General features: G+C 50.3%; 1 protein-coding gene across 1 annotated transcript in view; it reads left to right on the top strand.

Moving 5' to 3' along the window:
* Positions 1 to 1585: 1585 nt before the first annotated feature.
* The window catches only part of DOC2B (double C2 domain beta), a 131026-nt gene continuing 119945 nt past the window's right edge, over positions 1586 to 12666 (top strand). Inside the window, exon 1 of the mRNA XM_082201891.1 lies at positions 1586 to 2348. Coding sequence (XP_082058017.1) covers positions 1976 to 2348 — 373 coding nt within the window. The 5' untranslated portion in view covers positions 1586 to 1975. The remainder of the gene's footprint in view (positions 2349 to 12666) is intronic.

Genomic DNA, 12666 nt, shown 5'->3' on the forward strand with positions numbered 1-12666 from the left:
TTTTAATCATGCTTGAATACTTTTTAAATGGCCCTTTGACTCAACCCTGTGTCAGAAAGTAATGTTTCTGAGTCACATCTATATTCCGGTTGCTGGGTTTAGGAAAAAGGATGTGGAAGATGATCTAGGTGGTGAAATCATCTACCTGGAAAGGAAAACTGTTGAGGGATTTGAGAATCTTTCCTAAGAAGAAAAATGAAAGCAGTTGTTTTTTTTTAGAGGGGAGGGGGTGTATATGAGATGGGGTTGTAATGGAGCGGGAGAGGGAAGAGTGATTTTGTTGTTGTTGCCTCCCTCCTGTCGCGTCATAAATGTAGACTCTAAAGGTAAAGGGTAAAGGGACCCCTGACCATTAGGTCCAGTCGTGGCCGACTCTGGGGTTGCAGCGCTCATCTCGCTTTATTGGCCGAGGGAGCCGGCGTGCAGCTTCCGGGCCATGTGGCCAACATGACTAAGCCGCTTCTGGTGAACCAGAGCAGCGCACAGAAACGCTGTTTACCTTCCTGCCAGAGCGGTACCTATTTATCTACTTGCACTTTGACGTGCTTTCAAACTGCTAGGCTGGCAGGAGCAGGGACCGAGCAATGGGAGCTCACCCCGTCGCGGGGATTTGAACCACCGACCTTCTGATCGGCAAGTCCTAGGCTCTGTGGTTTAACCAACAGCACCACCCTCGTCCCTATGTAGACTATAGAATCCTCCAAAAACAAAGATGATTGGAAGTAACTCCTCTCCCACGCAATGTGTGATGATCCTGTGGAACTCATTGACACAAGCTCTGAGAAGGGTTGCCTATATGCAGCTGCAGCCTAGAGAGGCGAAAGGGAAGCAGGGCTCTCCTGAGATTCCGTTTTTTTGTCCCCCACCCTCCCTGAACTCTTTCTGTCCCAGCTGGTCCAGGAAACAGCTGTCTCAGATTGTTTTTCTCCTCCTCCCTTTGCACTCGCTTTTCCTTTTCTGCTGTGTTCTTTAGATTACAAACCTGAGGGCAGAGACTATCGAGGTTTCTCTTTGACCCTCAAGCTGCTCTACGAACCTTCGTCCCCACCCCACCCTTCTCTCGGCTGAAGCACAGCAGCTTTTCGAAATTGCTTCCAAATAATAAATTCTGGGTGGTGAGCGCACTCCCAAAGGGCAGCTGCGTTTAGCTGCCACAGGGAAAACAGAGCCTCCTGTCTCAGCGTAGCCTACCTCTTTGGAGTCCCAGTTGCTGGTGTGTGTGTGGACAGACCCCTTGCCCTGCTCGCCCCTTCCTTAGAGGCACGCGGCTGAATCCAGACAACCAAACCCACCCGAGTTCCCCCGCTTTGCGGTTCAGGATGGAACCCTGCAGACGGAGAACCATAGGCGCAAGCGGCTGAAAGTCATGCTGGGCGCTGCCGCTGCTTTGCGCGTGCTTTTAAAAACCAGGCAAGTGGCAAAATTGTTGGGTTTCTTTTAATAATAATAAAAAAGCAAAAACTCACGAACCCTTCCCTGCCTGGGCTCCTCCCCCTCCTGTTAGCGACTGGAAAGGAGCAGGAGGCGGACGAGGCAGAGGACTCCCTCCAGACCCCTTTCCCAGCAGCCAGAGGGCTCTGCGGCCAGAGGGGAGAGGCGCTGCCCCCTCGCCCGGCCACCTGCCCCCCCCAGCCTCTGAATTCCTCCCCCCGGCTCGCCTTTTGTTGCTGCGAGGTGGTGACATCACCCCGCCTCGCTCCTCCTCGCCGATCTGATCCGTCTCAGGTTTCCCACCGCGCCTTCTCTCCTCCGACTGACGGTGTCTGTGAATCTAGACGGGGAGAGAGAGGGAGAGCGAGAGCGCGCGCGAGGGAACCAGCAGCATGACCAGATCCCCGGGGATCCCGAGGGCACAGCGGACCCCGTAAGGCTCCGGCGGCGGGGAAAGCGCACCTCCATCCCCGAGGCCCCCTCGCTGCGCCTTCTCCTCGGTCCCCCTCGACGTACTCCGGGCGATTCTCCGAGAGCCGTATGCATGACACTCCGGAAAGGCGAGCGGACCACCATCAGCATCCAAGAGCACATGGCCATTGACGTCTGCCCCGGACCTATCCGACCCATCAAGCAGATCTCGGATTACTTCCCCCGCTTCCCCCGAGGGCTCCCGGCCACCGTCAGCCGCAGCAACAGCCTGCGCTCCTCGACGGCGCCCTCCGCGGCCGGGCAGCAGGCGGTCAGCCCCTCGGAGACCACGGCGCCCCGGGAGGACGACGAAGATGTGGACCAGCTCTTCGGCGCCTACGGGACCGAGGCGCCGGCCGAGCAGCCGGCCAAGCGGCGAGCGGAGCCGGAGGAGGAGGCGGCGGCGGAGGCGGTGGACCCCGAGGGCTACGAGTCGGACGACTGCAGTGAGTTCCGCAGGTCTCCTCCTTGAGCCGGGCTGGGGGTGCGCAAGAGCCTCGTTCTGGGGTTTTTTTTTTTTTTTGGGGGGGGGTGTTTTGTCTCGTGAGCCGGGGCTCTCAGTCAGTTTCGGTTTTTCTATTCCCCTCCCCAGTATCCATAGAGTTCTGCACGATGTGCTTGTTGTTTTTTTAAATCCTCACCAGCGTTTGGCGCAAATAAACTCATTTTTTGCAAGCGATCTCCCCCACCCCGCACCCTCCAGATATAAAATTCCTTGTTCTTTCCACTGAGACCTTCCTCTTTATGCCTGCTTTTTCTTAAAAGAAGGCATTTTTAATTTTTATTTCTTTGGTAAACATTGTCTGGCTGGGGAACTGCATTGCAAATTTCAGATCAGTGCAAATTTCAGAAAGTGTGATTCAACTTGACATGCACACCGGGTCAGATTTCTGCCCCATCCCCGACTGTGAGTTTTCCTTCTAATACGCTACCCCCCCCCCCCCCGCCCAGTTCTAAATCTAGATTTGACCGAGTTTCTAGCAAGCTGGCCTTGGGAGGTCAGTGGAAACCTTGAAAGCTCAGCCGGCCTGTCACCTGTGACAGGGACAATCCGTTGGGTGGCCTCCCTCCCCCCCCCTTGCTCCAGCTTCCTTGAAACAAATGCCGGTTGCGCAGAGAGCATCACACCCGCACACTTGCGCACCTGTGCCAGCCCCACGGAAGAAACCAGTGGGGAGCTGTGAAAGAGACACCCCCCCCTCCGGTGGCTTGCACCCACCAGTTGCTGTTTGGCATGGACAGCGGTGGAGATGGCAATCGCAGGGATCGCTTTGTCCTCGTCCGTGTCCCCCCCCTCCCGCCACCCACCGAATCCAGAAGAGAGAAAACAACCCCTTGTTGCAAGGGCGCGTGAGCTTTCGTCAAACTCTCCCAGTTTGGCAGAACAAACATTGCACTACGCGGAGCCTGGCACACCGGCGATGCCAGCCGTTTTCCCTTTTGCACATTTCCTTTATCCATCTTCCCTCCTTCCGTTTTAAAACAACACCATGACTCCTTTCACCCACTCCCTTTGGCGCTTTCTCTCTCTCATAACAAGGCACGTACAATTCCCTTATTTTTGGGGAGGGAAAAGGTCTCTTTTTCCTCTGCAACCCAAACCTCTCTCTCTCTCTCTCTCTCTCTCTCTCTCTCTCTCTCTCTCTCTCTCTCTCTCTCTCCCTCTCTCTCCATTCCTGCAGCCTCCCCCCCAGTCTTCCTTCTCTGGTTTCTTAATCCCCCTCTTTCCCAGTGCCGAAATTCCATCCCTCCATCCCTCCATCCCTCTCCTCCACCCCCGCCCTCAAGCTGCCGACTTTAGCCCCCTCCCCACCTCGCCAATGTCACCCCGACAGCCCACCCTCGGTGGGGTCCAGCGTTGCTACAGCCGCAATCCTCCGCTATGCAGCCAAAGAGCTTGTTCGCCTCGCTCCTCCTTGCTCGACAAAATATAAACAAGCGAGGGGAGCCCCCTCCTCGCCCTGCGCGCACCCCCTCCTCTTATAGGAGCGCTAGGATGTTTCAAAGACACCAGTTGCATCGCCTTCTGTCGTGTTGGCCGTGTTGGGAAGGGAGGGGGGCACGACTCGGGTCCTCGGCAGGTTTGAGCCGGTTTGAGAGCAAGGGTAAAGGGGCGTAGAGTGGGGTCCTTCTATGCGAGGGATGCTAGACCAGCTAGTCCACTGATGGAGAAATCTGAGCCAGGGAAGAATTTCAGTGTCTTTGGCCGCCGCCTCTCTCTCGCCTGAATAAAACTCCCAAGCTGTCATCTTCCCAGCAGTGAAATGGGGAGAAAGAGAGATCTCTCTGGTGTAGTACAAATGGTGCAGGATATCTTTTGCATAACCAGAGCGTTGTATTTTTTAAATTTTATTTTTAAGGAAAACAACATTTTTTTTCATTTCATCCCAAGCTGACTGGGTATTAACCCTGCTGCCCCTGCCACCTGTTTCAATAAAGAAGCCTTCTTGTTATTGGCAGGCACATATGCAAGGCACTGGCTAGGCAGGGAATCACAGAACAGGAGATTTGGAAGGGGACAAAAGGGTCATCTAGTCCAACCCCCTTGTGATGCAGGAATCACAGCTATATTTGTGTGTGGGGGGGGGCTATTTTTTAGCTGCTCTTGATTGGAGGAAAGAGCTTGGGGGAAGAGGAAGAGTTGCAGTGTGGCATCCAAACTTGGGAGTTTTTAAAAGGGTTGGGGGAATTGCCTGGGTTTAGGGAGGACGGACCATTTTGAAGGGTGTGGAAGAGGCAAACATAGCCTCTGCTGTTGTGGTAATCACAAGGGGGTTTAAAATACTCTGTCTGCGTTAAGGTTCCCCTCCCCAAACCAGAATCCTTTCTCCTAAGTAGCATGTCAGAGGAAATAAAAAGAACGGTCAGACCAATATTTATGTATGCAACTAGGGTGGCAAGGTTATTGATTGCCAAAAATTGGAAAAGCAGCAGCGTCCCAACTAAAACAGACTGGTTATCTAAAATGATGGAATACTTCCATATTGCCAAACTAACAGGGAGGATAAGAGGAGATCTGGTACAAAAAGTGAATAAGGAGTGGGCTATCTTTAAGGGATACATCAGAATTTATGCGGGGAAAGTAGACTTTCTGACAGATATTGAGTGAATCCAGAAAATGAAAGGAGAGTAAATTCAAGATAAAAGAAGACATTAAAGAAATAATGAAATGCGTTTAAGCTAGTTGGAAAAATCAAGTAGCGTAACAAGAACGGCTGGAAGTCAAGTCACTGGGTGTGTGTTTGTGTGGGTAGGTGTGTAGGTATGTTGATATGTACAGTATAGGTGGGTATTATATAATGTAGGTATGATTTATGTTATGAAAATAAGGTAGTGTGTTATGTATGTGTACTGTGTAAATGTATGTGTTTTATATGTTAAAAAAATTTATATTTAAAGAAGAAGAAGAAAGGTTCCCCTCCCTATTCACCCTCATATTATTATTTTTTAAAGCTAGCCCTGCTTCTCTGCTTTGACAAGCAGAAATCCAAACTGTGATGCTCAGAGTGAGCCCATGATGGAAGAAAGCTTCACTTGTTGAATGCTTGTTCCATGTGCGCTTGTGGAAGGAGGGGTGGACAACCAATGGCCCTCAGATGTTTCTGGACTCCAGCTCCCATCATCCTGGGCTATTGGGGGCTGATGGGAGATGGACACCGACAGCATCTCGAGCTCCACAGGTTGCCCACCTGTTCTGAAGACGAGGGAAGGTAGGTGAGCTGATAGGTTGCCCTCTGCTCTTCAGGTGCATCAGGTCTCTCATATCCCCTGCCCATCCTTCCCACCTAGGGAGAAACATACAGTGAGGAGTCAGTTGATGGGAGAACTGAGAATCCTTGGAGTCAGATTTTTGCTCATCTGCAGTCACTTGCTAAGCCTTGCTTTTTCCCATCTTGGTAGTCTACCTTGCAGGGCTGGTCTGGGAAGGAAACAGGTTAGGTACTGTAACTGCTTCAGCTGCAGCACAGCATCAGAGAACATGCTTTGGAATGGCAGGTTTGATCCACAGCGCCTCCAATGGGACGATTTCGTGGTAGCAGCTGCTAGGGGGAGATTCCTGCCCCTGTATCTTCAACCATTTTTCTAAAGAGGGCTAGAAACTTCATTTTTATTTTGCAAAATGAAATATTGTGCTCCTGGGACTCTAATGGAGTTGGGAAGGTTTGGAGAGAGCTTAGGAGGAAGATACGGCAAGCTGTCCTCTCCCCCTTCCAATCCACCAAGTTAATCAGACCTGCTCTTATCCTGCTAGAGAGGTGAGGTGCAGTTTCACACCTTTGGAGTCCTGCACATGATCTGCACAGTGGCACTTGCTGTCAGAAGCAGGAAGTGGGTTTGTCCCAATCATGAGTGTTTTTTTCTGGGATACTTGGAAGCGCTGGAAGAGAAGGACAGCTAAAATGGACAGTTCTCCAGCATCTGCCGTGACTTGGTAATATTCTGAAAGAGTTTGATGCAGGGGTCAGCAAACGTTTTCAGCAGGGCACTGTCCCTCAGACCTTGTGGGGGGCCAGACTATATTTTGAGAAAATAAATGAACAAATTATTATGCCCCACAGATGCATTTTAAATAAAAGGACACATTCTACTCATGTAAAAACACACTGATTCCTGGACCGTCTGCGGGCTGGATTTAGAAGGCGATTGGGCCGGATCCGGCCCCCGGGCCTTAGTTTGCCTACCCATAGTTTGGAGGGAAGGAAAAAGGATCTCTCGTCAGCCTGTGCTCCTCAATCCAGAGAGTCATGCATTTTTTCCAGGCGTGTGGAGCTCCTGCGCTCCTGCAGCTCCATGAGCATTCCAAACCATGTAAGACGCTATAGCTGGTGCTCCACAAGCGCTCCAAACATCATAGTTGCTTTATAACAAGGGAGCAGGAGCCTGCGCAACTCACTCCAGAGCTCCAAGCATTTTGACAGGCTCTTGGAGCTCCTGCACTCATGAGGCTCCACACACACTCCAGACATGTAGGTGCTCCACATGCATTCCAGCTACAGCAGTGGCAGAAGATTTGCTTTTTAACAAGGGGGCGGGAGCAGCTCTCTGCAGCCTTGTGCCCCTCAATCCAACATCAGGTGGTGTTCCTGCGCTGGCGCAGCTCCACACACGTTCCAAATACGTAGGAAGCCAAACAGTGAAAATACCTGGCGACCATTTTTCTGCGGAATGGGCCACACTGCGTCCCACTGGTGGGACTTCTGAATTGCTTCAACCCACGATGCGTCAACACATTCAGCTGCTTAACCAAAAAAGCGTTGCATTGCCTAGAGACCTATTTCACATATGAGAACTGATCTTGCATTATCCATTTTTTAAAAGGACTTGCTTCTGGCCTCTGAGAAGCAGTGAAGATCTGACTTCACCAGAGAGTAGAAGTACTGGATTCAGAATTAGGCAAGTTTCTACTCTTGGGTGACAGTCCGCACTGACAGAAGTTGTGTGCCAGAGGACAAATGGCTCCACCTGAGTGGGGCAGCCCCACTTTGCAGAAGTAATTTGCTAGAGCTGGATGAGAATCTCTCTGAGATTGTGATTTCCTAATATAACTCAGGTGGGCTTAAGGATTTGAGAATTGGCTCCCCCCCCTTCCAGTTTTGATTCATTTTGAGATACACATTATTTTTACTACTGAGGACGAGCATGAGAATGGCTTCTTAGGGCGTGTGGAATCTCTGGTCTGAGGTCCAGTTGTGGCCCTCCGCTCCTCTCTCTCTCTGGCCCTTGGGGCTCTTCCCAGGCCACGCCCCCTCCCAGAGGCCACGCCCTCCTTGAATGTGTTTGCCTGGCTGGAAGCGTGCCCTGGAGCTTGGATAATGGATCTCGCTTCCCTGGATGCAAGATAGAGAGAAGGGTGTGCAGAAAGTAGCCTATGCTGTTAGGATAAAATTTACATGAGTGGCCCCGCCCACTTTTGCCTCTGGCCCCACCCACCTCAGAAGTTCGCCCAGAAGGAGATGCACCTCACGGAGCTCAAAATATTTCCCTGCCTCTCTTAGGAGATCAGAGAGAATGGATCTCCTAAGGACCTTAAAAGACAGGAAAAATATATGGAGGTGACTAGGCGAGACATTACTGTAAGGTGCTTATTTGATCTTGTTTGTGCAGATAGAAGTTAAGTGGTTTATATTAAATAAAAGGGAGAAAAGCAGAAATGGTTCTCCTAACAGGAAAAGCTTCAGGCAGCTGCCAGCGATCATTCTGCCAGGGTAACAGCTCTCTGCAGCTGCTCTCAAAATCCTTGGCTTTCGGTTTTCAGGTAGAAAGGAGTTCCCAGCACCATTCATGAAAACACTTAGGTGCTGTGGAATATCTAGCTTTCCCTGGCTGCTGCTGCTTCATCCTTCCTGAAATATTTCGCGTGGGTGATCCTAGCCTATCAGGGAACCTACAGTGAATGGGATCGCATCACAGCAGCTCCACAGCCCATCAGGGACCCCATAGTAGACGCAAACCACCACCGGGTTTTGTGGCCAGTTGGAGTGCAGGATCCTGTCCTTGCCAGCTGGATTTGGCCGCGTGGCAATGTCGCTGAGGGCAACAAACAAGCAGGCGTCTCTGCAAGGAAGGCCTTGGCAGTGCGAGGGTGTCAAAAAGGCATTTGGCGGTGCCAGAAATGTTTGTGACAAATTGCCAGTCATTTCGGCACAGTGCTAGCTCTTTCCATTTTGCCCTGAGAGGCTAAAGCAGGAAAGGTAACACTATCTTAACATCCCCTTTGAACCTTTATCCAGAGGGGGTTTGGATGTTGGGGGAAGGAAGCATTTTCTCCCCCCCTGGAAGAAAGGGCCCAGTGTGGCTTAATTTCATTGTCCTGTGTTTGTGGGAAAATAAGAGCCCCACCCTATCAAAAGGCGAAATGCGCATCTGGGAGGCTGTGAGCAGGCGAGAGTGAGCAGGCAAGGAGCCCTGGTGTGGATTAAATGTTTGGTAACATGCCAGGTGGCGCCTGCTGAGATGGGGCGACTTTTCTGCTAGGAGAGGCGCGCTGAGCAGTAATTTGCCTTTAAAAAACCCAAGACTGCCTGGAATTGAAGGAGAATGGACTTCCCGGCCCTCATCTTCCTGGAAGGTAGTGGTCCCAGATGGATCCTGGGGAGACAGCTGTTGTTTAGCACGTCTTGGAGACAGAAGCTCTAATCTGGGGCTCCCGAGAATTGAGGGAAACGGGTCTTCGCCCCTCCCGACACCCCCTTCCCCACAACCTTCTAGATGCAGCTGCACAGCTTTTCAGATAATAGGTTTTCCTGCTGCTTTATCATAAACCACTGTGATTAAATAGAAAAAGGAGTGATATGATGTTACATTGAACTAACACAACAGAAACAAACACATGTGTGCGGATACGCATACACACACATTTCTATATCTACATACTTACACACATTACAATCTTATGCACACGTGTGTGTGAGTCTGTTTATATGCACGTTGTCATCATTGTTTATTTGTATGGCACCCTTAAAAGCATGCTCAAGGTGGCTTGCAACAGGAAAACGTTTACATGGAAAACGTTTACATGGTTACAAAAATATAAAGAAAGTCGTCATAAGGAATAAATATAAATTTGTCACCATCATCCTTTATCTGAATTTGCAAACATATTCCAAAACAACCCAAACGTCTCTCTCTATATGCACACACCTCTCTCTCTCCCTATTTACACACACATGTGCCTTTCTATACCATATTTGCACAAATCCGCCATCACACTGTTTTCATTGCCTGTTTCCCACTGATCGCGCTTTTGCAAAAATCACGCCAGTTTCTCACGTTGGCGGTTGCTTTGGTTCTTCTGTTTTCTTCGCCCTCCTCTTTTCCCATTCTTGTTCATGAATGAAGTGTTGTGTGTGCAAATGGAGCAGTCCTGGTCTCACAAAGAAGCCCAAGAGAACTGGCGTCTCTAAGAACAAGGGGCCAGGAATTTCGGGGGAGCAGATTTTGGATGAAAGTTCAGAGATGTATCCTGATGTGGTCCACTGTGGGGCAGATGGAGGGTGGGCTCCTTCCTTCACTGGATCTTTTTACACAGAGGCTGGACGGTCACCTGACAAGGATGCTGTCATTGCAGACCCTGCATTGGGAAGCGCAGTTGGACTTGATATCCTCTGGGGGGGCCCCTTCCAGCTGTAAAATTCTGTGCAGGCTGTACAGAAAGGGCCTGAGATGAAGCTCTTTGTTTGTGATGGCTTTGGTTGTGGGGTTTTTCCCCTGGCATAGGGTGAGGACTGGCAGTTCAGAGTGGCACATATGAGTTACAGCCAGGTTGCCACCTCGCTCTCCCCCAGCAGGGCTCCTGTGCTTTTAAGACGATTGTGGTAGTCAGGAATTCAACAGGTGCAGCTTCACACCAGAACCGGCGTGGAGATCTGACGCTGGGGAGAAGACAGTTCTCTCGCCTCTTCTCAAGCCAGGCAGGAACCCACACAGGCCTGATGGCAAGTATTTTTGGGAAGACAGCAAGTAATGACTGGAGGGCAACCTCCAATAGAGAAGTATCTGAGCAATATTTCCTTGGGATGATTCAGCAAAAAAGGGGGGGAAAGGCTGGAGGTGGAGGAGGAAAGATTTCTGAGCCCCCCACTCCTGATAATTAAGCAGCCAAGATCTTCCTAATATGTGTGTGTGTGTGTGTATAAAATATTCATTAGCAGCTGTTGATGATCTCAAAAGATCCAGAGTCTACAGATTGCTAATCCAACAACTTAATGAAGGAAGCAAAGAATTGCGAACGGAGGAGGGAGGGGGAAAGAGAGAAAGGAAAGGAAGTTTTTAGAGAAGAATTCCGATACTTCAGTGAGAAGCATTTCGTTGGCAAATGCCCCCCCCCCCGTGCTATTTATATGCGCCTGTTTATCCCTGCGGTTTGGGCCTATCTGAGAGGCACAGAAATAAAGCCTGTTCGCAAACAAGGTGCATCCATCTTCTCTGAGAGTAAGAATGAGGAACATCTGGGGTTCTTCCAGATGTTGGAGGACTCCATCTCCCGTCAGCTCTCCTCACTGGCCACATGGGTTTGTTTTTTTTTGCTGCTGATGGGAGTTGGAGTTCAAAGGCAGCTCCTCACCCCTGCAGCCAGCGTGACCCATGGCCAGGGGAATTATGGGAGTTGGAGTCCTCCACCTCGCAAACTGCTTCTCAAGTCCCAGGAGAAAGGGCAGAGTTTAGGGCAGGCATGGCCAAACTCAGCCCTCCAGATGTTTTGGGACTACAACTCCCATCATCCCTGACCACTGGTCCTGTTAGCTAGGGACGATGGGAGTTGTAGTCCCAAAACAGCTAGAGGGCCGAGTCTGTCTATGCCTGGCTTGGGGTGAAGCATTTCCTTCCACATTGTGCCAATGTCTCATGGTCCCCACCGTTCTTAAAGCAGGATGGCTTCTTGGGCGTCCGCAGTGTAGGGGAAACTTTAACGTCCCCAGGGCCACTTTCCCCTCTGAGCAACTTCCCGAGGGCCGCATGCCAGTGGTGGGTGGAGCCAGAGACAAAAGTGGGTTGAGCAACAAACATTTAAAAATATTTTTATATATTCACTGTTTCAACACATGTCCTCTACCCTCACCCACTGTCGGAAGTCAGGGGCACAGCGAAAGGAAAAACAACCAAGAGTGGTGCGAATCAGTGGGCCTGGCCAAGGAGAGGTCCAAGGGCCAGATAGAGAGCCTCGGGGGGGCCACATTTGACACCTTCCCGGCCCCTGCCTGAGCTTCCTGGTACCCGCTCTCAACACAGCGAGGGTGGCTGAGATCAAGGCTGCCACTGGCTCCACGATGGCTGTCCTCTGCCTTCACAGTCAGAATCAGCAGCGCTTATTGAATCAAAGGATCATGGCACTGGAAGGGATCCTGGAAGTATCATCCAGTCCAACCCCCTGAATTGCAGCTGTCTCTTCTGGGGATCGAACCTGCAACCTTGGCGTTAACAGCAGCATGCTCTAACCAATGGAGCAATCCAGCTGAATATCAGTTGCTGGGAACCATGGGAGGGGAGAACGCGTCAGGATTCGCACTGGCATCTGGTTGTGAGACTAAGATGCTGGACTAGAAGGGTCTGACCCAGCAACCTCTTCTTATCTCTGTGTTGCAAGTGCGTCTCTCCCTTTCGCTCATCCTTCTTGGCTTCCCACTTCTTGATTGATCCGTTTTGTTATGCAGTCCTGGTTCTCCAGCCCCTCCCATTTCCCCACCCCCAAATCCCGAGTGGTCGCCAATTCTTTTCATCTCTCTTTATACACAATCTCTTTATTTTCCCCTTTCATTCTCCGTTCCGGGAATCGAATATAATTTAAAATAAAAAATAAAAAAGGGGCAGGAGAAGAGAAGAGTTTGTGAAGGCCATCTTTAAATTGAAAATGTGGGAAGTCTAATTGCTTATGACACCGGGGGACTGTTTAACTCCGCAGAATATAATTGCGTCTACGGACTGCGCTGCATTGATAAGTGCTCTGTGGAACATTAAGTATTTTTGGAAATCCTTCTGATTAAATCTTCACCTGTCGCAAGCCAGACCGATAAGCAGGAATGCCTCATTTTTTAAAAATAAAATAAAATAGGGGGTGGACGAGATTTCGACGTACGTCCCATCAATCCAGTTCTGGCTTTGAACAGTTTATGATCTCCTGCGGTTTTCTGTAAAATATTGAAGGCAGCTCAAAATAGGAATAAAAAATGCATGCTCATAATCTTGAAAAGGGGTGGGGGGAGGGAATCAATGAAATTGAAGTGTGTTTTTTTAAAGAGGGGAACTGTTAAAGGAAGCAGCGGTATC

This window comes from Podarcis vaucheri, assembly GCF_965113315.1.
Source record: "Podarcis vaucheri genome assembly, chromosome: 15".
Lineage (NCBI taxonomy): Eukaryota > Metazoa > Chordata > Lepidosauria > Squamata > Lacertidae > Podarcis > Podarcis vaucheri.